This window comes from Nycticebus coucang, chromosome 13 (assembly GCF_027406575.1).
Source record: "Nycticebus coucang isolate mNycCou1 chromosome 13, mNycCou1.pri, whole genome shotgun sequence".
NCBI lineage: Eukaryota > Metazoa > Chordata > Mammalia > Primates > Lorisidae > Nycticebus > Nycticebus coucang.
The window spans coordinates 101,240,018-101,264,776 of NC_069792.1; the positions used below are offsets into that span (position 1 = coordinate 101,240,018).

General features: G+C 55.4%; 3 protein-coding genes across 4 annotated transcripts; all 3 read right to left on the reverse strand.

Annotated features, from left to right (window-relative positions):
- Positions 1-1,879: 1,879 nt before the first annotated feature.
- LYPD2 (LY6/PLAUR domain containing 2) lies at positions 1,880-3,709 on the reverse strand. The gene is made up of 3 exons (XM_053559474.1): positions 3,599-3,709; positions 2,552-2,671; positions 1,880-2,167 (listed from the first exon to the last, which is right to left on the reverse strand). Exons 1-3 carry the CDS (start codon positions 3,654-3,656, stop codon positions 1,962-1,964), a joined length of 384 nt encoding a protein of 127 aa, XP_053415449.1. The 5' UTR covers positions 3,657-3,709; the 3' UTR covers positions 1,880-1,961.
- An 8,191-nt stretch (positions 3,710-11,900) lies between these two features.
- SLURP2 (secreted LY6/PLAUR domain containing 2) lies at positions 11,901-16,540 on the reverse strand. The gene is made up of 3 exons (XM_053559358.1): positions 15,934-16,540; positions 12,495-12,599; positions 11,901-12,232 (listed from the first exon to the last, which is right to left on the reverse strand). The coding sequence occupies exons 1-3, from the start codon at positions 15,983-15,985 to the stop codon at positions 12,096-12,098; spliced, it is 294 nt and encodes a 97-aa protein (XP_053415333.1). The 5' UTR covers positions 15,986-16,540; the 3' UTR covers positions 11,901-12,095.
- On the reverse strand, positions 12,506-20,148 carry LYNX1 (Ly6/neurotoxin 1). 2 transcript variants are annotated; one of them, XR_008373911.1, is made up of 4 exons: positions 20,016-20,148; positions 19,697-19,798; positions 19,053-19,503; positions 12,506-12,599 (listed from the first exon to the last, which is right to left on the reverse strand). XR_008373911.1 is itself a non-coding variant. In XM_053559357.1 (3 exons), exons 1-3 carry the CDS (start codon positions 20,065-20,067, stop codon positions 19,307-19,309), a joined length of 351 nt encoding a protein of 116 aa, XP_053415332.1. In that variant the 5' UTR covers positions 20,068-20,148; the 3' UTR covers positions 18,357-19,306. The 2 variants fall into 2 exon arrangements, 1 of the variants encoding a protein (XP_053415332.1); XM_053559357.1 differs by lacking the exon at positions 12,506-12,599 and having other exon boundaries at positions 18,357-19,503.
- Positions 20,149-24,759: the final 4,611 nt, after the last annotated feature.

Sequence of the window (24,759 nt, forward strand, 5' to 3'; positions counted from 1 at the left end):
CTGCTCTCCTGGTTGCCACAGAGCCCTACAGAGAGGAACATCCAGCTAGGGGAAGGTGGCCTGTGTCACTAGATGTGGGATTCAGCTCCTTCCCTTCCCTACCTGATCCTGTCTCTTTAGCCCAAATCTGGGGCCACTGGCTCCTCCCTTCCCCACCATGCCATACCCCGTACTGTCCAGCCCCCATGGGATATAGAGCTGCCAGGCTGCTATACTGGGAAGCCCGGGCTTGGCTGGGTCCCTGCAAACCTGCTTCTCCTCCCTGTTGATGAGTTGAGGAGGGAGCCTGGATGAAGGACTCAGGCCATATGGTGTCTCAGAACAGGGACAGAAACTGAAAGGTCGCCTCATAGCCAATGAGGTCAAGGTCAAAGGTACAGAACCTATGACTGGGCATGAACTGAACACTCTTCCTGCCATTGACTGAACACATTCTCCCATCACATACTGAGCCTTGACCCTGGTCACAGATTGAACCCTGAGCCTTGGTTTCAGAGAGAGCCCTGCTCCCTGGCTACATACAAACCCTGACATCAGTCATAGATCAAGGCCTGTCATTGGTTACAGGCTGAGCCCTGATCCTAATCGCAGGCTGAGCCCTGACTATGGTCACGGGTGAGCCTGGTCCCCAGACTCTGTGATGGTTTGTGGAGTACTGGTGTGTTTGTAGGGTGCATGCGTGTGGGTGTATGTGCTGAGTCTCAACCCAGGCTTTGAGGACATGACCCCGTGCCTCACCTTTGTGGGAGACATAAGAAAATCCATGTGAGACGTGTGACATGATGGGTGAGAGTCGTGTCTCCCTCTTGAAAAAGTCACAGCTCAAGGTCACAGGTGAAACTGGATAGAACCAGAACATTCCCAGGCTTCCAATCACCCCCAGTCTGCCCCCAGGGCCTGTCTGATAGATGGCCGCTGTGTTGTGTGTTAACTGCACTCTGGGGCTAGTGGGGTTCACTATGTGTGGGGGTCCTCCCTCCAGTGGCCAGCAGCTCAGCCAAGGCTCCAGGAGCAGTTGTCCAAGCTGTAAGGGCAAGGCAGGGGCAGCGCAGGGGGCAGGGCTCAGGATGAATGAGGGGGCCCTGCCCCACCCTCTGGTCAGACCAGGCCCAAAGTCCTACCCTACCTTGAGCAGCCCTGGGGAAGGGCTGTGCTGGTGGAAGGTCTGGGTCCCTGGTTTGGTGTTTTTAGGGCCTGGAGCCTGTTTATTCATGACTGCCATTGTGCTGCGTCAGCCTGGAAACCTGTGGGGTGGAGGAGCCCCGGGGGCAGGGAAGCAGTGGGAGATGGGCTGGAGGACTCTAGTCGCTGATTCCAGGCCAAGGTAAAATGAAGGCCCCTCTCCGCTGGAGCTTGAGGCTGCCTTGAGCGGCTGATAGCCTTCACCCCAGGGTAGGAATTAGGGAGAGTGGGAACAGAGCTGGACATGTAGATGAGCCTGGACTCCTGCCATGGCCTCCGCTTCAAAGCAGCCTCTGCCATCCACCTCGGGGTTTGGCCTTGCTCAGGGTCTGGAGAGGGCCATCCAGCTCCTGGGCCACTCTGGTGACTTCCTTCCACTTGTCATGCCCCTGCCCAGATCTCTCTGCTGTTCAAGGCCAAGCCCTAATGCCCCCTCCTCCAAGGAGCCATTTCTAACTCTACTCCAGGGACACAGTCCTCCCTGCCCCTGGGGTGTCACTTCATGCACCTCCTGGCCAGGCCCCTGAAGTCCTGAGGGCCTGAAGGGCACTGATCTGCCAGGTCTGTGTGGGAGTCCCAGTCCTAGTGACTGTCCTTGCTGCAGAGCTTAGAACACATGACAGAAGAAAGGAAGAGAGATAGACATACAGGGACAGAGTCAGAGAAGTAGCCCTGTCCAGAAAGGAGACACAGGAGGCCTGGTGCGGGATCACTTCTTCGGGACATTTGGGACTGGGCTGCACAGGGTAGGGGGCTGGGGCTGTGGGGGTGGGAGGGGTCTACAGCTGGAGGCTCAAGATGGGGATAAGCATGAGGACCAAGGCCAGGCCACGGGGGCTGTCCAGGGCAGGCGCCCCATCCACGTTGCACAGCTCCGTGTTGCAGCAGGACACAGGCCGCGTCTGGCCGATGCCATCCACATCTGAGGGCTCACACTTGCTGGCACATGACTTGGTCACTGTGGAGTCCCCAAGGAAGGGGTACACTGTGGGTCCAGGAGGAGACAGTTGTCAGGGGTCCTTTATAGCCCACAGCCCCTCTGGAGTCACACCTTTCTCAGTCCCTCCTGGCTCAGTGGCTGAGTGCCTGCTGTATGCCCGAGACACACCTGGTGTCCTGCCCTACCAATGTGGACAAGAGGACCAAACCAGAGATACCCAAATGAAGTTGAGGATGTATTCCGCTAAAGGAAGGGACTGGTAGGGGGAGAAGGAAGGCGGGGTCCTCTCTGCTGGGACAGAAAGCCTATGTCAGGAGTGAGGTAGAGGGTGGCCATTCACTGTGCCCAGAGGCTGAGCTGGCTAGTGGTGTCTGGGCTGGAGTCAGCTCTGACCTGGGACCCCAGCCCCGCCTGTGGGCAGCTACTGACCAATCTCCAGGGAGTAGAGTGTAGTCTTGCACATGGTCTCGTTGGCATGACAGGTGGTGATGGTGATGCAGCTGGCCACGCTCATGGGCTCCTGACAGGTGTAGCATTGTAGAGCTGCCACTGGGAGGTGGGGAGCAGATCAGGGCCAGTCAGGGTGGTGCTCAGCCCTCCCCTGGAGGCCCAGCTCTCAGAGGGCCGATGCCCACCTGCTAAAACTCACGGAAGTCACTATGAACTGGATGCTGGGGTGGGGAGGCAAAGTGACTGAGTCACTGGTGTCTCTATAGTGAGAGGCAAGCCTGGGTGGGTCTTGGGGCAAGGGTAGGGACAGGTCACCCCTTGGTTCCCTCCTGGGGAAGGGTTTTGTGAGGATTCAGGTGAGGCCAGGAGGGCTATGGGTGTAGGGTGGGCTGGCATGTCTGGTGTGCCTGCAGGTGCCTGCGTAACAAAAGCTGCCCACTCCCTGTAGGGTGCAGGCTGCTGGGCCTGGAGGCCTGTCTACCTCCCTCCCCCAGTATCCCTAGCTCCAGTCCCAGGAGCCAGGTCTCTGGCTGCACAGTGAGGCTGCAGGCTCCTCCATCCCCACTGCGTGAGCTGCCAGGGCCTCTCCCATTCTCTGGTTAAGCTCACCTTCTCCCTCTGGGAAATGGGCATAATGGTCTGGCTTAGGCTACTGGGCCAAGCTTCCTTCCTGGTTGAACACAGGGAGCCCCATAGGTCCAGGTCCTTTCTCCTTACTGTCCTCATCTCGCCCTGGGGGTCTGGTTTCCTTCCCTCCTCCCATCAACAGTTGCCCCAGCCCCTGGCCTCCATGAAGTGCAGTCCCCAGCAGGCACCCAGGGCCTTGGCTCCTACCCATCTGGGAGGCCACACTCTGCTCACCCCACTGCAGCTCAGTCCCCTCCTAGACCAGTGGTGGACAACACCCTCCCGGGAGTCCACTCTCTCTGTCTTCCCTCCTGAGGGGCCCTCCCTGGAGACAGTTTGGGAATGTCTGTGGGCGTAGGGTCCCCTCCACCCATGCTGCCCCTTGGGCCCACACCTCACCGAGCTCCCCACAGGCCGCTAATACCAGCACCGGCAGTGCCAGCTGCATCCTCTGCATGGTCCCGGCAGCTGGGTCTGTGCTCACCCTGGGCCTGCCCAGCGGGGCCAGCAGATACCAAGTGTGGTGCCCAGACCGGTTGGCTGAGCAGATTAACGGGCTCCAGTTACCAGGGTGGAGGTGCGGAGACCCCGCCCCAGGCCAAACAGGGCCTCTCCTCACTCTCCCTCCCTGCCCCAGGCTGGTCCACTTCCTCCCCGCCCGTGCCCAACCCCTCCAGCTCTCCCCAGGTCCCTCCAGGATGCCCTTCCTGCTTGGAGTCCTCTGCCGCCTCCCCTCTGAAACTTTCCGCCTGGGGTCTTTCTTCCTCCTCTCTCCATCCAGAGGGGTGGAGGGGTCCCACTCCTGTCTCCCACTCCTGTCCCACTCATGTCCTTGTGGCTCCAGGCCAGAATCTTTCCAGATGACCTCGGCTCCACCTCCCAGCTCCTTCAAGAGGTCAGGCTGGTGCTTTGCCACAGGCTGGGGACTGAACTGCCACTAGACAACAAGCTAAAAAGTTTTCTCAGAGGCTTAAGGAGACAAATGCCAAAACTGCTGGGTCAACAGAGAAAGTTCTGGAAGGAGGGCAGGGGTGGGTAGGGAGGGGTTGGGGGTCAGGGGGTGGTGGTAGTTAATCCTGTGTCCCTGGCTTTGCTGTTTGGGCACCTTGATTTCTAATAGTCCAGTGAGGTCGCCCTCAGCCGGGGCTTGGTTAAGCTAGCTTCCTGAAGATAAGGAAATGGAGGTGGCATTCCTTGCCTAAGGCTCAGACGAGACACAGATGAATTTGGGTCTGGGGACTTGGGGCAGGTCTAGCCACAGCTTCCCGTGCCTATGAACATCCTCCTGAAGTACCTGCTCCAGCCTCCCCAGGGTAGGCCTGGTCCGGGACCCTGCCACCCCTTCCCCAAGTCTCACGCTGCCTGACATTGACAGGAGCTTCCTGGTCCAGGCTGGGGTCTCACTGGTGGTGCCCAGACTCACACTGCAGCCCTGGCCGTCTTTCCTGAGTGTGCAAATCTCACTCCACTTTTGGACTTTGGTCCTTCTGTCTCCACTGCCAGGAATGCCATTCCCTCTCCCACCCCTCAGTGGTTGAAATTTTGTCTCTGAGGTCACCCTCCCGTGACTTTTTCATGGTCCTTAGGGATGGCTGCTGGGTCAGGTCCATTTGGGATCTGGTCTTAGCCCAGTGTGACTGGGATAGCCTGTGTCTCCTGGAGCTCTAGGTGGGAGCTGAGGGTACATGAGTGGTGGTCTTGAGGGCACCCCGTAGGTGTTAGAGACTTAGCCGAATGGGTCTTATTTTCCTGACTACAGCGTGGACTTACATAGTACTAATTGACTGTAGTTTCAACAAAGGCACTGAGGCTCCGAGAAGCTGATTGACTTAGGCAAGGTTGCCTAGCGAGTGCCAGGTGGGACAAGTAGCAGCCCAAGCCTGTCTGATTCTGTATGTCACCACACAGCCACGCTGCCACCAACAATTGATGCTGGGTGCAGCTAACTGGATTAGACGCCACACCACACACACCCTGGGTTCCTCTTGAGGCCTCACCCAATTCCTCTGCAATGCCATGGCCCAGATCCTTCTTGTCCTCAGACCCAGGGGTTTCACCTGCACTTTCTACCCGGAAAACACCTGCCTGGCCCCCAGGCCTTCACCTCCTCCTGGAGTTTCTGCCTGATCCCACCAGGGAAACCCAGAAGGAGCCTATCTTCAAAGTTGCAGCCAATTTCTTGGGTGGAGAGGAATGTAGCCTGGCCAGGGTCTGGCTGGCTTTGTCCGGGAGGGCTTTGTTCTGAGAGGCCCACACCCTTCCCATCTCAGTTCTTCCAGAAACCTCTGGGTCAGGGCTCAGTGTGTGACCAAGGTCAGGGCTCAGTGTGATCAATGTCAGGGCCCAGAATATGACCAGGATCAGGGCTAAGAGTGTGACCAGGATGAGGCAGGGCTCAACCTGTAACTAGGGAAGACCTCTGCAGTAATGCTGCTGCTGAACTGGGGAAGTGCAAGGCTGCCCCTGGAGCTGCTGATCTCAAGAACTTACCCCTGAACTGTCGGGGGTCAGAGGCTACCCTACTACCTCTTTTCTGGGCAGAATGGAACTCTGCTGTGCGACCCCTTCTCCAGGACCTTGCCCAAGTCTCTCTCTACAGGTTGGGGTGAAGATTTAACTCTGCCACACAGCTGGGAAGAGAGGCCATGCCCTGCTCCCACAGCAGTTTCAGCTGACAACACAGTAGGTCAGACAGCACTCACCACGGGATGGGCAGCTCAGGCTCATGGTCCGTGCTGTCCTGTGTCACCTGTATCTATCGTCTCATTGCTTCTGTGTGTCAGAGTCTGGGTGGCTCCCAGGCTGTGATGGGGTGTGGCTGGGCCATGTCGAGGCCCACCTAGGGAGGACGAGCTGAAAACTGGCGTGGTGCTGACTGGTTCTGTGCCTGGTGTCTGTTAGTGGGGGCCGTCCTCAGTCTCTTGCTGTGTGGGCCTCTTCAGTGAGGCAGCTGGCTTCCTCAGACCCACACAGTGTGTGACATCCTGTCGTGTAACAAACTACCTGACCCTCAGTGGCTTAGCACCCACTCAGCACAGCTCAGTCCTTACCCTGGTGCAGCTGGGCTCTCTGCTCAGGGTCCCACAGGAGGAGGGTAAGGTGTGCCAGGCTGGCCCAGGCTCACTTGGGTGTGGGCCGAGTTGAATCCCTCAAGGTTGTAGGACTGATGCCCCTGCTGGTGCCAGCAGAGGCTGGTCTCTGCTTCAGGGCCATGTCCCTCCCCGTGTGGTCCTCTGCACATCAGCAGGAGTGCCAGGTCCCCCTCAGGCTTTCAGCTCTGTCCCCTCTTCCCACCATCAGCAGAAACCCCATCCCTGACTGCATCTTGCAGCAAAATTACAGAGGAGCAAGGCTCAGATAGGAGTCGGGATGGCAAGGGCCCTGTCACCGTCCCAGCACGCAGCCCTGGGGACACAAACTGGCAGTGTTCACAGAACTCTAGACTATCCCCAGAGTTTTGTTGAATGTGCCCCAAACTGTCACCCCAAAACTGTGGGCAGGTCACCTATGCTGCCTCCTGACACTGCTGGGGTCTGAGTCTGGCCTGAGGAAGGTCTTTTGGGCGAGGACCCTGATGTAACAGTGTGTAGAACTGAGCTGGGGCTCTGTGCAGTGCTGTTGAATGATGGCTGCTAAAGACCTCTTAGGAATTCCGGGAGGGTCCTGCAATAATGACAATGATTTGCCACTTGGACCTTCCCAGAGGGTCCAGCTAGGCGCAAGGCGTTGTGGCTGTGTGGATGGTGAACCCCATGAGAGGGGGAGGGTGCCAGTGCATGGCCCAAGGGTGCAAAGAACACAGACACTCACTGCAGCTTTTCTTATTATGAAACCGCAGGCAACCTAAATACATGCGAGCACAGAGGTTGGCACCTTAGGGCACGTCCCAGCTGATCCTTCTGGAAGGACACAGGAGGACAGCATGCAGCCACCCCTTTCCAAGGTACAGCTCACTTCCTTGTCAACATAGGAATGTTGGACTAAAAGTCATTGGTCTGCTCTGCTGCAGCCCCTCAGAGTGGACAGGGAGGGTAGGATTCCAGGATGGGACACCCCTCAGCCTTCCTGGGAGTCAGGAGAGCCTACCCAGAGGAGACAGGCTGGGGATGTGCGAGGGCACGGCAGGCCTTCCTGGGCTTGGCCGCAGCTCCCCATGCACAGCCTGTGGTCTCCTGCCCCACAGCAGAGACATGCACAGCAGAGAATGTGGATGGGCCAGAAGACCATCTGAGAGCAGGGCAGACAGAGTGCTGCAAACAGGACGGTGCCCCGGGCTCAGGCAGAGGCCGCCAGTCTGGGCCCCTGGTGGTATCTCACAGAGGTTGGCCAGTGAGGCTCACATGTCCATGCCCACCTCCCTCCCGCGCTGCAGGGGCTGGAAAGGGGGATCTCTGGCTCCCAGGCCCCCTGCAACCAGGGTGACTTTTACTCCATGAAGGGGGAAGGCAGGAATCTGGGTGTTTGGGGACAGCACACAGAGGCGGTCCCTTGCCCCTCTCACTGTGGCCTTGTTGCTCCTGTGCTCCTAGAGGTCAGATTCTGGTTAGCCGATCTCTGATTCTGAGCATGGTTGAATTCCTGCCCTTCTTTAGCTGCCGCCCAGGGTTTTCTGTGAACAGACTGCTCATTCCTTTGGCCTTGTTAATGGGGTGTTGCTCTTTCCTTGACTAATTGGAAGGACTTTTTTTTTTAAACAAGGTCTTTCTATTTCCCAGGTTTGCTTTCTTTATGATATTCTTTCTCATTTTTTTTTAGATTTCTAAGTACTAATTTATGAATCTTTCTCAATCTGAAATTTGTATCATTTTTTTAAATTTTGAACAGCTTTATTGAATGTACTTCATATACCACACAATTCACCATTAAAGTTTATAATTCAATCATTTTTAGTTTATTCACAGACATGTGCAACCATCACTTTAGAACATTTTATCATTTCAGGCCGAGCATGGTGGCTCATGCCTATAATCCTAGCACTCTAGGAGGCTGAGACCAGTGGATTGCTTGAGCTCAGGAATTCAAGACCAGCCTGAGAAAACAGCAAGACCCTGCCTCTACTAAAATAGAAAAACTGAAACAAGAGGATCACTTGAGCCCAGGAGTTAGTGGCTGCTGTGAGCTTTGACACCACGACACTCTCTCAGAAAAAAAAAAAAAAAGAACATTTTATCATTTCAAAAAGAAACCTTGAGCCCTTACACCCCCGTCCCTACACCCCTGTGATTCTGAGAGTGGACATTTGTTGTCCCTGCAGCACAGGCCACGCCCAGGGCTTGACTCCAAATCTGAAGCACAAACAGTGCTCTGGGACTGAGCCCTGACCTGGGAGGTCTGATGAGACCTCCAGGTGGATAGCGTGGGACTTGAGGTGAATTAGGGGACACCCAGCTGAGGTCACTGCAGAGCTGCTCAGTTGCTGGTGGCCAGTAGTGCACATGCTTTTGGGTGACCAGCAGTGATGTGTATTGAGTGGTGTGAGAGAAGGAAAGAAACTCTAGTTCCCTCATCTCTTGATAATCCCCCTCCACTCCCTGGCAACCAATCTGTCTACTTCCTGTCTCTGCAGAGCTCTCTATTCCCACCATTTCATATAAATACAAGGCCTGACAATTACGTTCTTGAACTTGCCATCCTGTGCTTGCGTTGGCAGCACTGTACAAACAGCTCAGTGAGGTTTCATAGCCTTGGCATTTCAGGGTCTCACAGTTGTGTGGTGTCCATACATGGCGGTGTCTTGATGAGTGGCCTTCATTATTATTGTGTGTTTTCCTGTGCTGTCCAGGAATGTCAGAGCTTGAATGAGAGCAACAAACAAACATTAAATTTCTTGTTAAACTTGGCGAGAGTAAGAGTGAAATCAGGATCATGCTAGTCCAAGTTCATGGGGAAAATGCCATGAAGAAAACAGCAGTGTACAAATGGATTAAATGTTTTTCTGAGGGGAGAGAAAGCCTCACTGATGAAGAGAGGTCAGGGCAGCCAGTAATGAGCAGAACTGATAAACACATTGTAAAAATTAGAATTTTGCATCAAAATCATCAGCTGACTGTGAGAAGCATAGCCAACCATGTAACATTGGTAGAGAAATGGGAAAATCTTAACTGAAAATCTTGGCATGCGAACGATGTGTACAAAAATGGTCCCAAAGGAACTCACTGATGAGCAAAAGGAAAGGACAGTTGAAGTTTGTCAAGACCTTTAAAAAGGGAAGGCGATGCTTTGGCCATGTTTTCACTGGTGATGAAACTTGGCCGTACCAATACAAACCTGAAACAAAGAGTCAACGTGCAAACGGAAGTCAGCCAATTCTCCATGCCCCAAAAGTTCCGTCAGTCCAGATCTAGAGTCAAAACAATGTCACCAACCTTTTTTGATATCAGAGGGATTATTCATTATGAATTTGTAATAACTGGACAGTTAACCTAGTTCACTATTTAAATTGCTCAAAAATATGAGTGAAAAAGACAAAAACAACTTCAACTTTTTGCCAACAACTCAGGGCTCTTGCATCACGACCATGCACCAGCTCACACGGCACTGTCCATGAGGGAGATTTTAGGCAGCAAACAAATAACTGTACTGGAGAACCCTCCCTACTCACCTGGTCCCCAGTGGCTTTTTTCTCTACTCAAAGATAAAGGAAATATTGAAAGGAAGACATGGTGATGACATTAAGGACATCAAGGGTAATATGACAATATCTCTGATGGTCATTCCAGAAAAAGAGTTCCAAAATTGCTTTGAAGGGTGGAGTAGGCCCTGGTGTGTGTGCATAGCTTCCCAAGGGGAATTGTTTGAAGGCGACTCTAGTGATACTCAGCCAGGAGATGTGCAGTACTTTTTCTAGGATGAGTTTGCTAACTTAATTGTCAGGCCTCGTAGAATCATAGAATTTGTGGTCTTTAGTGACTGGCTTCTTTCACTTAGTGTGATGTTTTCAAGGTTCATCTGTGTTTTGGCATGGATCCGTACTTTATTCCTTTATATAATGGAGCAATATTCCATGGCATAGATACATCACATTTTGTTTATCCATCCACTGGTTGATGGGCATTTGGATTTTTTTTTCACTTTGGGGTACTATGAATAATGCTGGATGAACATTCATGAGCAAGGGTTTCTGTGGACATGTTTCTGCTTCTCTTGGGAGCAGAACAGCCAGGTCTGCAGTAATTCTGTTTCTCATTCTCTGAAGAATGTGTCTGGCTTTTCTATTCTGAATTGGCTAACATTTTAAAAATCTCTCTTTTTATTTTTTTAATTTTTGACACAGTCTCATTCTGTTGCCCAGGCTTGAGGGCAGTGACATAATCATAGCTCACTGCAGCCTCAAACTCAAGCCATCCTCTCACCTCAACCTCCTCCTCAGTAGTGGGGACTACAGGCACCTGCCACTGTACCCAGCTAATTTTTCTATTTTTTTTTGGGGGGGGGGGTAGATGGGATCTTGCTGTGTTGCTCAGGCTAGTCTGAAATAAACTTCTAACCTCAAGTGATCCTTCTGTCTTAACCCTCCCAAAGAGCTAGAATTACAGGTGTGAACCCTTTTCTTTTAACATTTAACCCTTGGATTCCACTGGGCAGCCTTTTGATATAACCAGAGTCAGGACTCAACCAGGCAGCTACGTGTTGTCCTGTGCTGTATCCTTCCCTTCGTTATCTGAAAATCCACCGCCAGCACATTCTAAATTTTCTCTTGTATGTGAGAATATGTATGCATAAATTCTCTCTCTCTCCAACATGTCCATAGCTGGGACCAGTCTGATGGGATCCTCGTTGGTTCACTTAATGTTAGGTCACTCTCCCCCTGGGGCGTTCCCCCTGCCTGGCCATGCGGCTTTACAATTGCTTTGGTTTTTCATGAGTTTATTTTTCATGATAACTTTGTCAAGGGGAGAACAGAAAGGCCAAGGACAGGGCCTGGTGGTGCATTTCTTGATAGGTGTTAATTTGGGGAGGAATTGTGCACCCCGGTTGATGACTTGCCTCAATGTCTCTGAAACCTTGTGGGGGTCCATCAGCTCACTTTGCTCCTGTGTCTCCCCCACAGATGAATGATCACAGCTGTCAATCCTATTCTCCCAACTCTCAGACACACCCTCCCCAGCACCACACCTGGCACCCTCAGGAGCTGGAGGGAGTGTCCCCTGCCAGGTGGGGGCTTCCTAGACAGGGGCACGCAGGGCTTGGGTGGGCATACAAGGTTCCCAGGGAAATAAACAAGTTGAGCCACACAAAGGTGGTGGGGCCAGCATGGGAGGAGGAACAGGCAGGGGACACCCCAGGCCAAGGGGTGGCAGGTCTTCCCCTGGGCAACCGACCAAGTTCTGTGTATGTGTGTGCGTGTGCACCTGTGAGTGAGGGGGGACAGCCCACGCCTTCCAACCTCTCTTCTCCCCGGGCAGGGAAGGCCTCTGCAGCTCTGGTGCTGCAGGACAACCTTCCTCCTCTACCCCTGTGAGTCTCAGCCTGGATGGCCTTTCTCTGCAGATTCCTGACTCCCATTCTAGGCAGGGAGGGGCTCCTGATGTGCCCCTGCTGCTCCTTGCTTCTGCTCCCAGAGGCAGAAAGGCCTTCAGTGGATGAGACAATGGAGGAGAGTGGGTGGGGGAAGCTGCAGAGGCCACCTGGGGTGAGGGGCCAGTCCCCCCTCCACCCCACTTGGGGCCCAGGACACAGTGCTCCACTCTCACCAGACAGCTCCGTCGAGTGACCTGGCCTTGTTTTATTAAGGGGCAGGACTTTATTAAGGGGTGCACACAGGGAGGCCCCAGGTATGGACCACAGGGCATTTAGGCAAGTTGTCATGCAGGGCTTCCTGAGGAAGAATGGTGCTGACGGTGGCATGGAAGCTGCTGGGCTGGGGTTGGTGCCTGGGGCAGGAGAAGGAGGGTGGTCAATCCTGGTTGCAGAGGCTGGCCTGGCAGCAGGCGATGGACACATGTGGGCCCAGGCCCAGGCTTTGGATGTCGGGGCAGCCTCTTTGGCACCTCTTGGTGACTAGAGGCAGGTCATTGAAGCTGATGAGGTCCCCTGGGGTGGGCAGAGAGAAGTCTTGGAGCTCCCCAGAAGGCTTGGAGCTCCCCAAGGCCACCTAGGCCCCTCAACCCACCCTCTACCCAAGTACATCAGGCTCTGTGGCCCCTCCCTGGGCTGGCACACGTGAACACCCCCTGCTCTGCTCCTGACTCACAGGCTGCTCCCTACTTGCAGGATGCCTGGAGACTGTGCCCCCTCTGAGCCCAGATCTTCCAACCTGGGCAAGAATGGTGTGGTGGCCCCCTCCCCCACTCACGGGTGGCGATAGTAACGCAGTGGGTGGAGTCCTCCGGGCATCTGGACTTGTGGGAGCATCCCCCGAAGCCCTTGCACTGGTGGCACCACATGGCTTGGGCTGAAGCTGCAGGCAGAGAGACAGATGGCCATAGACCAGGAGCAGGCGATGGCACCCATCCAGTCCCCACCCCATTCCCACTTCTGTGATCAGCTCCCCCAGGAGCTACAGCCTTCCTCTGGGGGTACCTGGCCCCTCCAGACTCAACAGCAGGAGTAGGGAAAGGTCACCAAGCCTCATCCAAGGCCAGGCTGTCATGGGGGGCCACTTACTGCAGAGTACAGTGGCCATGCAGAGGCTGGAGGGCTGAGTCACACAGATGGGGGCCAGCACTGTGGCAGTGGTCAGCTCTCTGATTCCTCTGCTTAGGCCTCCCAGACAGCATTCTCTGAGCTTTCTAGGAGCCCTGCCCCATGGACTCAGGCAACACTGTGGGCTGCCTGCCCGCCCTAGCTGCCCCTAGAGACAGCCTGAGGAACCAGGGCCGGTATCCACTAGTGTGAAAACCTGCTACATATCCCCCAACTCCTGTTTCCTGGAGCCTTGGGCAGGGTGTGGGTTGGGGTAGGGGCAGCCCTGGCTATGGTGTGACCTTCCAGGGTGCAGGGGCCTGAGCTTAGAGGGGAGCTGGGGGCAGACCTGGGGCAACCCCGAGCTGTGCTCTTTGGCCATGCACACTTGTGCCTCCAGGGACCCAAGCAGGACCCATTAGACCCACCAGGGCCTCCGCTCGCTCCTGTGGCTGATGTGGTGGGGACCTTGCCCACCTCTGTAGGGGGCCCAGTGCAAAGACAACTGGACACAGAACTGTAAACAGACATGAAGCTCTGTTTTGCGTTCTCCCATGAGGCTGGCCTCCTTGCTTTTGAGATACTAAGTTCCTTCCCCTAATGGCCTTGCTGGGTCTGCCAATCCATTGGTCTTTGCCTCTCCTGGCCAGCCGCCCTCCCTGCCTGTCTCTGTCTCCATCTCACGGCCTCCCACTGTCCTCTTCCTTGCTCTCTATTCACACACTCAGGGCTTGACACTGGGGCTCAAGGCCAGCGCTCTGCCCATGCAAGGCTGCTGACTAGCAGGGATAGTGGTGTGAGCTGTCACGACTGTGCTGACTCGCCTCCCTGGCAGGCTCTCGCCATGACGGGGGGCTGGATTTCTCCCTGATCAGTGCCAGTTCCAAAGCCGGGTGCCTGTGGACAACACAACTCATGCCAGAGCTGAGCTGACCTCAGGTCTTTCCATCCCTCCCGAGCCTCCTGGTGGACCCTGGGGCCTGTTGCAGAATCCACCACGGAGCAGGTGACAGAGGCAGAAAGTCCTGTCCGTGGTGATGCCCCTACCATCAGCCCTGTCTCCTCTACCAGCTGCACAGATCTGGCTGAGACCCTCACCTGTGAACAAGAAAGGTAACAATGGCTGCCACCAAGCCACAAAGCCCATATGCCTTACTCCACCAGAAGGGACAGACAGTGGTGTTTGTGCCCTGAGGACGCTGCTGGGAGAAAGTTCCTGCCTCTCACCCGCTTCTCAGGCTCATCCTCCTGAGGGCCTCCCTGGCTTTGCACACGCTGCCCCTTCTGCTGCCCAGGCAAAAAAGCCCCAGCTCAAATGCCACCTCTTCCAAGACGTCCTGCTGGGTTTCTAGGGCAGAGTTAATGGCTCCTCCTAGGAGCTGCCTCATCTTGCCCCCATCTGGTATCAGTGTTTCTGCCCCAGGTGACTGTGCTCAGCGGTCCCTCTCCACCCCCACTAACCTGGACATGAGGGCCTCCACCGACTCCTCGGCAGCCCCCCAAGACCTGGTATGGCACTGCTCCCCTCCCCCGTGCCCCCAGCCAATGCGGCCCAGGAGGGGCTGGTAGAATGAATGAATGAACAGAAGAGTGAGTGAGTTTCAGGAGGGGGCTGGGTTATCAGGGGAAGAAGTATTCTGCTCCTTATTAAGGGTTCTGTGTTTTCAGCTGGGCTGGGGAGAAAGGCAGAGAAAGTTTTAGGCCCAAACAAGAAATTGCTGTGAGATTTTGGGGACACTATTTGGGCCGTATGCTCAGAGCTCTGGAAAAAGAGGGGACATATGAGGGAAGGGGTGGACAAATGGGTGGGGGTCTGCGAGCAACAGACCAGACCAGGGACTGACTCCCTCTGCAGCCAGTGGGCATGGTGGCTGGTGGCCTGGGGCCAGCCTAGGGATGGAAGATGGTGATGCCTGAGGGTGGCAGATAGCAGGCACTCAGCCACGAGGTGGCACCCAGGTGTTCTAAGAGAGGCTCTCGGTATGCGACCCCGTGCTACAATGGGAAGGGCAATGCCCAAGCGTGGGCAGGCCGGCATTCAGCACAGGGAGGGGCTCAAAAACCTTCTTGGTCTCTGGGTCAGGCAGGAGTCAGTGGACCCCTTCTAGCACCCAGGCTGTCCCATGACACACAGGTCACATAGGGTGGTGACTGACAGGTGACCACTCCCTCTGGAGCCCCCCAACCCCTCATGCCCCAGCCCTGACAAAGGCTCTCTCCACATTGAACTGAGTCCCCTAAGTGCCCCTAAAACTCTCAGCCCTTCAGGATGGAGCTCATCTGCCCGGGCCCTGGGAGAGTCCTCAGGGTCAGGCAGGGGTTCAGTCTCTCAAAGGACAGAGCCTGATAGGGCCCAGGCTAGGAGTGTCCCTGGGATAGAGACTAGACAGACCCAAGAGACTCCTGACGTACAAATGGAGCCCTGCTCCTGGCGTCAGAGGCTGCCCCAGGTAGTCCCACACACAGATACCAGGGGAGGGCCTAGGATCTGGGGAGGGGAGCTGCTGGGCCAAGGAGACATCAGGTGTGGGGGGAGACGCAGCCCTGAGATGAGCTGGAAGGTAGGCAGGACATAGGCCAAAGAGCCCCAGCCAGGGGCATGGGCCCAGCAACAGCCAGGTGGTTGCTGAGATGAGGCTACAGGGATGGAGTGGACAAGACTGCCAAGTAAGCAGGGAGCAGGAAGAGAGGGCCCAAGCAGGGCAGAGGGTGGCCAGATGAGCAGTTAGCAGTGGGCGCCAGACCAAAAAAGGCCAGAGGAGGCCAGGGTGGTCGAATCTAGTGTGTATATGTGGGAGAGCACACGTGTGTGCGTGTGTGTGTCTGTGTGTGCTCATGCCTGTGTTTGTGGCTTGAGGGGGTCTGTGGAGCTGGAGAGGCCCGGGGAGGGGAAGGGGAAGGAGAGGGGGCAGAGCCCTGAGAAGTGCAGGGGTCAGCACAGGGCTGAGCTGGGTGGGCCACTGAGCCCATGTGGGGCTTATGAGGAGGGTTGTGACTGGCAGATGAGGAGCATAGTGGACAGTCCCAGCCAGGGCTGGTGTGACCCAGACAGAGAGTGGCAGAGGGCATGGGAGGACCAGGGCCAGTAGTGCCCCGACCCCTGCACTCACCCAGCTGCAGGCTCAAGAGGACAGCCAGCAGGGACCCAGCGTGGAACTGCATGTTCTCTGGTGAGGACGGGCTCTTTGGTGCCCAGACTGGCCGCCTTATACTCGCCTGCACCACGCCCTGGCTCTCGCCCACTCATGGAGTCTGTAGGTCTGAGTCACCAGGCAGCCTGGCTCAGCAAAGAGCTGGGCAATTCTGGCACCAACCTGGTCCCCAAACTGGCTAATGGGGTTCCCTGGGGCAAGCCCTAATTCCGGGAGCCTTTCCTTGTCCACAATGTAGGGATAATCCTAGTTATTGGATCAAGGATCCCATAAAACCACCCAGTAGAGGGTAGACACTAAAAAGTATGGGCTGCTCTCCTTTGGTGGAATGAGATGCTGGCACAGGCCTCCAGATAACCTTTTCCCCTTACAATGAAGATGGAGCTTCTGGCTGAGTGGAAACCAGGGGTCTTCCTCAACACTCAAGCCCTGGAGGGGATCTAGATGCCCCTATCTCCAGAGAGACCAGAACGTCCTGCTTGGCCATTGCACCTCAAGTCTCATCCCATCCCAACCCGTCCCAGGGCTGGGAGTGTAAGCATGGCTAGAAGCAGCCTCTCATGGAGGTCCCAAGGGTCCCATGATTGTCACCAAGGGTCTCAGGGTCTGTGTGGGAGGCCGGTGACAGCCCAGAGAAACACCCTGGAGAGCAGGAGCCACCCACCATTCTGCTGAAAGCCGGCAGGGCCAGGTTGGAGTGGTGGGCAGGGCACAGTCCTGCCTCCCTCACCTAGGACAAGACCCTTGGCCACGCAGGGGCTGGTGTGCCCCAGCTCTGCCTCTCCCCTATCCCCAAGTATCCTACCAGCCTCCTTCCCTACACCTGGGCTGGCTCTGTGGTCAGACCAGGCCCAGAGGAGATGGGACGCACCCAAGACCTGGATGTGGTACAGTGGACAGGAGTTTTGGACCCACAGAGGCAGGAAAGCCGTCCAAAGTAGGCTGAGGCGGCGGGGCTGCAGAGAAGGGCAGACACATGCACCCATCCCTTTATTCTCTGAGTGGGAAACTGACAGGGCCACTCCTGGTGCTAGGTACAGTGGGCATGGTGGGAATCACAGACTGAAGGTGAATTCCAAGTCTTGCTCAGGATTAGGGCTCAGCTGAGCACTAGCACAGGAGCAGGGCCCTGGGAAGCACCCGGATCTCAAGAAGCTGGATAGGAGGTAAAGGACACCAACCACCTGGGGCCTCTCCCTGTCCAGACTGCAGGCTGGCCCCTTACACCCATTAGCTGGGCGGGGGGCTGTTGTTCCCATCTCCTCAACGAGGCTACTGAGGCCTGGAGACATGGTGCATAAGCCCTGGGACCAGATAAAGTACACCCAGGCATGTCAGAGGGTGGAGAGTGCTTGGTTTCCTTTTACTTTTTCCAAAGTTTGAGAATTATAAATACAAGAATGTTCTCTGCGACAAATCAGACACTAGGAAGGGTGGGGGATAAAGCAGCAGCTGGCCTCCTGGGCCTTCCTCACGTCCAGCTCTGAGGCTGGCACCAGGGCCCCGCACGTGCACCTCCCTTGGGCCTGCTCTGCCCGAGGTGACAGAACTGCCGCTCTGGAGCCTTTTGTTGTAGATGGCGACCTGGCTGTGTCTGCTGTAGTCTAGCTTCTTCTTAGGCATACATCATATTCCATGGAGAACATGTGACACCCCAGTGTGCCATAGTTTGTTACAGCAGCCACTTCTGAGACACCCAGGCAGCTGGCAGCCAGTGGGCTCCAGAGAGAGCAGAAGCAAATACCCCAAGCACCTGTCCATGTGGCCAGGTCCCCAAAGCAGGACACGGGTTGGGTAGAGGCCCCACGCCTCTCCAGCCCATCAACCCTCCACACGCCCAAAGTTGGCTGGATGCCCTGACACTGCCCTCAGAGGTCCCAGCTCCCCTCTCAGCTTCCCGGGTTTAAGCTCCTATAGTCCCCATCCTCAGACAGGGTTCTCCCTCTTTAGCCTGTCCTGGGTGACAGTGATGTCAGCACTGGGCTAGGACCAGGTCAGGATTGGGGAGAGGTAGGCAGGCAGTTGCAGGAAGCAGGTGTGAAAAGCTGCCCCTCCCGATAGCCTGGCACCCCCAGCTCATGTAGGGCCTTGTTCTCAGCTATCCTTGAGCACACAGGTAACCAGCCTTCCTCCCATTACCCCGTAGATAGGAGGGATGGAGGGAGGACCCAATCCTAGGGCCCCTCCCAGCTTTGGCTGAGGGCAGCACCTGAGTGGTGTAAGGCCATGGTCCTGACTCAGGTGGTGCCTTGCACAAGCCCGGTAATGACCAAATTCTGGGCCTCCTGTTGGACTCAGCCCCAGGTGGAATGGAAGGGCTAAACAGGATCTCTTACCACCTCCCCCTCTCCAGGCCCTGACAATAGTTAGGACAAGTGTACTTGTTTGGTTTCTACTGGCACTGCCATTCCAGTACCCTGACTACAAAGCCACGTACCTCCCTCTTCTCAGCCTGGTCCAGCATTAGTTGCGTACGTTCTGTGTGCTCAGCTGGGCACCCAAAGGACACCACACTCTGACCTCTTAGAGCCCGCATGTTAGCCTAAGGACCAGGCCCTGGAGGCCCACTGCCCTGCCCAGCTCCTCTCTGCCTGGAATAGCCCTGGCCCTGGGCCCTGGCCAGCGCTCAGGGCCCACCAAATATAGCAGGGCCACAACTCCCACATCCCTGCCAGCCTCAGGCCTTGTGCCCAGTAGAGGTGGAAGTGAGGACAGAAAGGTCAGGGGTGTGAGTGAGCTAGAGGGTGCTGACCCCTTTCTTTGCCAAAGGCTGCTCCCACACTGAGCCTGGCACAAGTTCCTAGGACCGACAATGGGGGCAAAGGCCTTCCTCACCTGACCCTTCATCCCACACCTGTCCTGGGCAGCTGCTGGCCTCAGCAGGAAGCAGACAGACTTTCCTAGGCCTGGCAGAACCTTTTCTCCTAGGACTGCCCCCAGAGGGCTGCCCCGAGAGTGGGGTTTGGCCACAACTCCCATCGAATCAGCATTCCTGGGCTGGTTGAGCACCCCTCCTTTACACAGCACTGTGCTAGAGACTTCCAGCCTTGGATGGAAAAGGGGCCGAGTTTACTCACCAGTGCCTGACACCTCTAAGGGGTCTGGTCCCACCTATCAGCATTTTGAAAATGAAAGTCAAGGCTGCCAACTGATGTCCTCTGGGTGGTCAGAGGAGGTCAGAGTCTTCTTGCTGATAGTCCTGGGCCCTGAGGAGGGAGCCTGGGAGGTTCTCACGGAAGGCAGGATGTTGGGTGGGGTTGCAGGATGAGAGGTTATAGTCATGTCTCTCAAAAGCTTTGTCATTGAGAGGGTCTGCCTGGGGGGCCAGGGCTTACAGCAGACCCCAGAGGGTGGCCAGGAGTATTGGGGCCAAGGCCAGGCGCCCTAGTGTGGCGAAGCTGGCCCCATTACAGAGGTCATACTGGCAGCAGACGGTGGTGGACGCATGCTTGGAGTAGCCATCGTACACAGTCTCGAAGCATCTGGGCACACACGACTTGCTCACCTTCATCTTGGTAGGGGTATAATCTGCAGGGAGTGAGCAGACCAGCCAGCACCTCTGAGAAGGGTGGGACCTCCCAGTTGGCCCAACCCCAGTGTGCAGGCCTATCAGGACAGGTCCTTCCCAGCTAGAAGCTCCTTCCCTAGGCCCCCCACACACTCAGGGACCGGCAGAGCCTCCCTCCTGATCCCAGGCAGGACCAGGGTGCCCCAGACTCACAAGTTCGTGTGGTCATGCAGTACGTGGCCATAGCCGGGCAACGCATGGCGTTGAAGCAGTTATCTCCATTGTAAGCACACACGTGGCACTCCAGGGCCTGGGCTGGGACCAAGAGGTGGGCAGGAGGGGTGTGGGGAGTCACAGAACATAGCAGAGCCCCTCTCCATCACCCCCAGCCCTCCAGCCCATCACAGCTCTTCCTAGGGCAGAATGGCTGGAAGGAGAAGTGGCCACAGGGAATTCTGGCCTCCTTCCCCACTGCCAGCCTACCTGCCCCAAATGTAGGTCTGTCCAGCCCTCTGTCCTGGGCCCATCTTACCCAGAGGTAGGCCCACCAGGGCCACCAGGAACAGAGTGAGCAGGGGTGCCATGGCTGGAGGTGAGAGGGCAGTGTGGGAGCAAGGTGGAGGCAGCAGCTGGTTCCGGGTCACAGAGGAGGTTGGACAGCCCCTGTTCTCCTGGACGGAGCTGCTAGTCTGCTGTGGGTGCTGCAGCCCTGCATAGAAGGCGATAGAGACAAGTGGTCAGTGCTGGGCCATAGGAGGCAGGGGGAAGGGGGCCAGTGGGCTGAGGAGCCACCTAACTCAGTGTCAGGGAAGGTTTCCTGGAGGAGGGGAGACTTGAGAGGGGTCAGGGTATGTCAACCAGGAGGGAGCCTGACAGGGTCCAAGAGAGCCCCAACAGGGAGGAGGATGAGGAGCAGGGCTAGAGAAAGGTAGGAGTTGGCAGCCTCAAGGGGACGCATGGGTGACGTTGAATGCCAGCCCAGGGGATAGCTGGTGCCAGGGTGGGGGTGGGGCTGTGGGAGCCTGACAGACAGCCTCCTCTCCACACAGGCCCCTGGGAGCTGGGTGTCTGGCTAGGGCAGGACTGGCCCAAGGCCTGGGTCTCTTCTCACTGCTCTTCTTCCCCTCACCTCTCAGGTGGTCCATGTGTGGGACACCTTCTCCCAGGAAGGCCTCCACAGCCCTGTCTGGAGCTCTTGGGTCTGAGTCCCTGGCCACTGTACGAGCTCCCCCAGCAGCAAGGAGCCGAGTCCAGCCGGTGGGGAAAGGCTTTGAACACAGCCGGGTAAGACCAGAGGAACTGCCCAGTCTGGGTCTGCTGTCTAGGACGCAGGTGCCACCCTCTGGGAAGGGGCTGGGAGGGCAGGGACATGGACTACGACGCCCCTCCCCCCGCAGGGTACTCAGGGCCCGATCCCCACCCTAGGGGACTAATTAGACTTCCTCTTTTCCGGAGAACAACAGGTCCTCTGTGACCCTGTTCCTGAGCACCAACCTCAGGATGTTGAAGGCCTGGGTCAGGCCGGCCTGCGACTCTGGAATCTCCCGCCCTCTCTCTGGGAGCCCCGCCCCAAAGACTGCAGTCCTGGGCGGAGGAAGGGCTCTCGATGCAAGCCAGGAGTCGCGGTAACCTCGCCAGTGACTTTCACCACCCTGCGGCCCCTGCGCCTGGAGCTCACCGGGAGCCGCTCGCCGGTCCCTCCTTCCGTCTGACTCGCGTGGGTCGGCGAGCCCCGCTGCGTCGGCTCCGCCCGCTCCGCCAGCTCCCTGCAGACGCCCCGGACAGGTCCCGCCCCGCCCCCACGCGCTCTCCCGCAGGCCCCGCCCCACGCGCGCTCCCCGCAGGCCCCGCCCCACGCGCGCTCCCCCGCAGGCCCCGCCCCACGCGCGCTCCCTGCAGGCCCCGCTCCGTCCGCTGACCCGCCTAGGGTCGTGGGCCCCGCACAAGGGTGAGGCGTGTGGACCCCGCGCTCAGGCAGCCCCACGGTGACAGCCTCGAGACCCTCAGACGCACGTGCTCCTCCTGAACGCGTCACGGGCAATCTCCATCAGGTCCTGCTGCAAAATGCTCTGGTCCCTAATGGCCGCACTTGGCCCGCACCGCCACGCCACGCCGCGTGGTTTAGCCACTCTGCCCCCAGCCCCTGCGCAGCCGCTGGTTCCTCGGGTCCAGCTCAGCTCGGACTGAGCAGCCCCAGACGGAGCTGGGGACTCGCTGCAGAGCCCCACCTGGCCGAGCAAGCCCTGACATTCTCCCTCTGTTTCGGGCACCTCTCCCACCATCCTAGTGGCAATATGAAATAATTACATTTATATAACTTTAAACACCTCAGTTTTTGCTTTGTTTTAGGCAAAATTTAATAGAATTTCATGGATTCTAAAATGTTCCTTTTTTTAATGTGAAAAAAAAAAAAAACAAACATTTTCTTCAACTTTAAAAGCTATATATCCTTTTTAAAGACATGAAACATTTTTGTGGGCCTGAGACCCAAAGTCCTTGCACCTACTGAGTAAGTGGGCTGTGGTTCCGGGACCCTCTGTCTGGACAGTGGGTTACTCTCTCTGCCCGGTGGTACACATGTGGGTGTGTCAGGGGCTGGGGGTACAGCAGCAAGCAGAGCTGACAGAGGTCCCCAAGTATTCCCAGCCCTTGGAGCTCACAACCTATTGCTGGGTGGGGCATGAAATAAACGTCAATTAAGTGCCTAGCATAATACACACACCCTGCATGCAAAGAAGCAGGAAAATGTGACCCACAAACTGATTTCAGAAACAAACCAGAAATGACACAGATGGAGTATTAAGAGGCAAGTATTAAATTATTAAAATGAATATTGTGAGTATATTTTGTGTGTTCAAGAAGGTAGAATAGAGCATGAAAATGTAGGGGGTATAAGAGACTTTTTTTTTTTGCAATTTTTGGCCAGGGCTGGGTTTGAACCCACCACCTCCAGCTTATGGGGCTGGTGCCCTACTCCTTTGAGCCACAGGTTCTGCCCCAATAAGAGACTTTTTTAAAAACACAAATCAGACTTCTTTTTTTTTTTTTTTTTTGAGACAGAGTCTTACTCTGTCACTCTGGGTAGAGTGCCATGGTGTCATAGCTCTCAGCAATCTCAAACTCTTGGACTTGAGCAATCCTCTTGCCTCAGCTTCCAGAGTAGCTGGGACTACAGGCTTGTGCCACTGTTCCCAGATAGTTTTTTTCTATTTTTAGTAGAGTTGGGTCTTATTCTTGCTCAGGCTGGTCTTGAACTGCTGAGCTCAGGTAATCCATCCTCCTTGGCCTCCCAGATGTCAGGATTCCAGGCATGACCCACCGCACACAGTCACAAATCCGACTTCTAAAAATGAAAAATAGGGTGGCGCCTGTGGCTCAGTGAGTAGGGTGCCGGCCCCATATACTGAGGGTGGTGGGTTCAAACCCAGCCCCGGCTGAACTGCAACCAAAAAATAGCCGGGTGTTGTGGCGGGCGCCTGTAGTCCCAGCTGCTCGGGAGGCTGAGGCAGGAGAATTGCGGAAGCCCAAGAGCTAGAGGTTACTGTGAGTCCTGTGACATCATGGCACTCTACCGAAAGCAGTAACATGAGACTCTGTCTCTACAAAAAAAAAAAATAAATTAAATAAATAAATAAATAAAAATGAAAAATAGGGGCCAAGCATGATGTCTCATGCCTTTAATCTTAGCACTCTGGGAGTCTGAGGAGGATGGATTGCCTGAGCTCAGGAGTTTAAGACCAGCCTGAGCAAGAGTAATACCCCATCTCTACTAAAAACAAACAAACAAAAAAAAAAAAGTAGAAAAACCAGCCAGGCATGGTGGGGGCACCTGTAGTCCCAGCTACTCTGGAGGCAGAGGCAGGAGGATCGCTTATAGCCCAGAGAGAACCACATGCCTGTTCCTCAAGTTGCTGTAAGCTAGGATGATGCCACAGCACTCTACCCAGGACAACAGTGCGATTCTGTCTTAAAAATGAAAAAAGACAAAAAATGGATTTGAGAGGGAAAATGTACTGGGTGTGATTAACAATAGAGAAGACAGATTAGTGAACTTGAGGACACAGCATTAGAAATTACTAAAAGGAATTCCTTCGTCAAGAGTTCTCTATGACTGGCCTTTCCTGAGACATGAGGCTGGGGAGGGAGTGGAGGTTAGGGCAGGTGGGAACTCTATCTCATCCACCTGTGTCTTCCCAGTGCCAAGGAGGAAGTGTGTACTACGTACATAAAGAATAGCTGTGCAGTTTGTCTTCTGAACCAAATAGAACCTTATCTTTTAAAACTTAAAAAATAAAAAACCTCTAGAAATAAAAAAAAAAAAGAAATTACTCAAAGGAATCACGGAAGAAGACAGACTGAAAAAAAAGCATCAAGGAGCTATGGGACCGCTTCAAGTGGCCTGCCCTGTGTCATTGCTGTTTCAGAAGGGGAGGAGAGGATGAAAGGAAAAGAAACAATATGCAGAGAAATAATGGCCAAAATGTTTCCAAATTTGATGCCAATTGTAAGCCCATGGAACCCAGAAACTCAATGAACCCCTAAGCACTAGAAATATGAAAAATGCCACATCAAAACACATAAGTAAATTGCATTAAACCAGTGACAGAGAAATTTAAAAACAGACTTTACACACAGAGCATCAAAGACAAGGGTGGCAACAGAGCTCTTATCAGAAACGATGCACACCAACACAAGGAAGCAGTATTTGAGATACGAAACACCAAAAACAACAACAACAAAACACACCTTTCAAGTTGGAATCATATGCACAGCAAAAATAAAGGTGAGATAAAGAATTTCCAAGGCAGAGATGGTACAGCAGCAGCAGCAGACTGGCTCTGGAGGGTCCCTCTGACCAGTCTAATGCTCCTTCCCTCTGATGGCCATGAAGAGAACACATTTGAGGTTTGGAGAGGGCGCAGGAGGATCTGGGCCTCCCTTCTCAGAAGGCACCGTCTGTGGCTTTTGCAGAATCTCCCTGAAAAGCAGCCGTTTGTCTGGAAACTGTGCAGTGACTGATTTTAGCGTTTTTCTTAGAGCATAGAGAAAACTTCATCTCAGGGTGCTGGATGGGCTAGAGAGGCAGCTGTGCACCACGAGGGGTCAGAGCCCCAGCCCTGGGGCCGCCTTCAGGTGGCTGTCCTTGGAGCCCTACCCTACGCTGTCACCTGCCGCAGTGCAAGGTGAGGCTCTGGGTGTGGCCTCTAGCAGGGGGAGCCCTTCCTCCAGGGGCTGGCCTCACTCGGATTAGAGTAGCCAGAGAGAACCACACATCT